General features: G+C 35.3%; 1 protein-coding gene across 1 annotated transcript; it reads left to right on the plus strand.

Moving 5' to 3' along the window:
* Positions 1–542: 542 nt before the first annotated feature.
* LOC127665856 (olfactory receptor 2L8-like) lies at positions 543–1,481 on the plus strand. The gene has a single exon (XM_052158456.1). The coding sequence runs from the start codon at positions 543–545 to the stop codon at positions 1,479–1,481; it is 939 nt and encodes a 312-aa protein (XP_052014416.1).
* Positions 1,482–2,850: the final 1,369 nt, after the last annotated feature.

Below are 2,850 nucleotides of genomic sequence, written 5' to 3' on the forward strand. Positions count from 1 at the left end.
CCATAAGTATTATTTATTGATTTTTAAAGAAATAGCAACATTGTATTTTATGAAATTAATTTTATTAATGTGAAGGGTGTGTATCAGAATGAAAAAAAACTGAATGATGTTATGAACTCTTGAATCTTTGTGTGTATCTTAGGGCCAGAGCATGACAAAAAAAGAGTCATCATAATTGAAAGAAATATTTTAAATTATGGGTCTGTATTTTAGACATTTAAATTGATTCCAAACATGCAGTATGAAGTCTCATGTTTATGATATCTCATATTGTTAGGAATAAAAATATCAATTTTAATAAGGCCATTATGGAAATATTTGTGTAGGTATATTCAAGTTTCATTAGTATATTTTGTTCATATACATTGGTTTCCTCCAGATTTATGTATGAGACAGGAGATTAGTCAAAGCACACTATGTATTTTTTGTTTAGCAGTTATGATTAATCCCAGTCTGGTGAAAATAATGAACTGAATTATTTTATTGTCTTTAATGTAACTTACTATTGCACATGTTTGTAAGAATATGTAAATGAACACCCAATGGATAGTTATAATCAAACATTTACAGGTTTCATTTTATTGGGAATTTTCCCACCATCAAAAATAGGTCTGTTTCTCTTCGTTGTCATTGTTCTCATCTTCCTGACCGCTTGGATTGGCAACCTGTCCATGATTCTCCTCATCCTCCTGGATTCACATCTCCACACACCCATGTATTTTTTACTTAGTCAGCTTTCTCTTATTGACTTAAATTACATCTCTACTATTGTCCCTAAGATGTTGTCTGACTTTATGTTAGGTAATAAGTATATTTCCTTCATTGGGTGTGGATTTCAGATCTTTCTCTTCTTGACTTTTGGGGGTGCAGAAACCCTTTTGCTGGCATCTATGGCCTATGACCGTTATGTAGCTATTTGTTTTCCTCTCCACTATGCCACACATATGAGTAAAAGAGTATGTGTGATGATGATAACAGGAGCTTGGATTCTGGGATCCATTAATTCCTGTGCTCATACTGGATATGCACTCCAAATTCCTTATTGCAGATCCAGAGCCATCAACCATTTCTTCTGTGATGTCCCTGCCATGTTGATTCTGGCTTGCATGGATACATGGGTCTATGAGTATACAGTGTTTGTGAGTACAATCCTTTTTCTTGTGTTTCCATTCATTGGAATAGTGTGTTCCTATGGCCGTGTTTTCCTTGCTGTCTACCGCATGCATTCTGAGGCAGGGAAGAAGAAGGCCTATTCTACCTGTAGCACCCACCTCACTGTAGTAACTTTCTACTATGCACCATTTGCTTACACCTATCTACGCCCGAGATCCCTCCGATCACCAGCAGAGGACAAGATTCTTGCAGTCTTCTACACAATTCTCACCCCAATGCTCAATCCTATCATCTACAGCCTGAGAAACAAAGAAGTGATGGGGGCCCTAAAAAGGATGACTCACAGAATTTGCTTTGCAAAATTATAGACAAGTTGCCTACATGAATCCAGGGTTTATTCACAAGTATACACAGAATTAGCATTATTCAGTTAATAACAACTGAAATATCCCCAAAGAGATAACATCTATAAAGGGTAAAGTACTGGACTCAATCTCTTAAGTAAAAATTAGGGAGAAAAATGTCATTCTTCTTTCTTTGTCTCTCGCAAATTTTATTCTTGAGATTATAATATAATTACATTTCTCCCCTTATCTTTCTCCCTCCAAATATCCCTTATGCCTCTTTCCACTTTCCTCAAAATTCAAAATTCATGGTCTATTTTGTAATTGTTTATATATATATATATATATATATATATATATATATATATATATGCATGCACACAACATGTTTTGTCTATATAATTTTATTAGTATGTATGTTTTCAGATCTTGTGATTTGACAACAGAGAAACAATGGGTGTGTTCTTTGTTGATGTTGTTCATAGGCATCATATCTGAGTAGGACTATTGGCTGCCTCCTCCTTTTGAAAGCTTTCATAGTGTTTTATGGTACCATGAAAGGTAGTCCTCAGCTAGCAGTTGTTCAGAACACTTCAACCTCAAGAGTCTCTGAGTTCTGTTTCTGAAGTACATTGTATCTTCAGCAATGGGCATCTCCACATTTGTGGGGATGAGTAACCAAGGCCAATGGCAATAGCTTGTATGTTTTTAAAAACCTTTGGACATCTCTGGCCAACAACTGAGAAAAGGCTGCTTATATCTGATATTAGGGTTTTTGTTAGGAGGTCTTTGGAACATAGAGAGAGTACCATCAGCCTAGATAAGAGTTCATTAAAACTATGTATGAATGTATATACATGAGAAAACATGTATTATAATTTTTGTTTTGTTCCTTATGGCTTTTCAGGCATCCTTACTGTTATTCTATCCACTTACTTATTTCTATATTTACCTCTTTTCTTTGCCCTAAAGATCTCTCCTTTTCTATTTTCTGTGTATATGTGATTTAGATACCTATACTTTAGAACACCTGAAAGTTGTAGAATATGGCACTTAGGTATTAGGGAGTAACAGTGAAATTCAATTTGAGTATCTATTTAATTGTTAATATTTATTTACTTATATAAATTATTTAGTTTATTTTCATCTCAAACACTGTTCCCCTCTTGGTTTGTCTATCATAGAGTCACTCCTCCACACCCTTCTGATTCTTATTTGAGAGGGTGTGGACCCCTGGATATTACCCTATCCTGTCACATTAAGTATCTGCCAGATTGGGCACATTTTCTCCCACTGAGGCCAGACAAGGTGTCCAGGAAAACTGAGCTGCTTGTTTACTATATGTGTGTATGTGTGGGCCTTTGTCCAGGCTCTTTATGCTTCTTTGGCTAGT

This window comes from Apodemus sylvaticus, chromosome 15 (assembly GCF_947179515.1).
Source record: "Apodemus sylvaticus chromosome 15, mApoSyl1.1, whole genome shotgun sequence".
Taxonomy (NCBI): Eukaryota; Metazoa; Chordata; class Mammalia; order Rodentia; family Muridae; genus Apodemus; species Apodemus sylvaticus.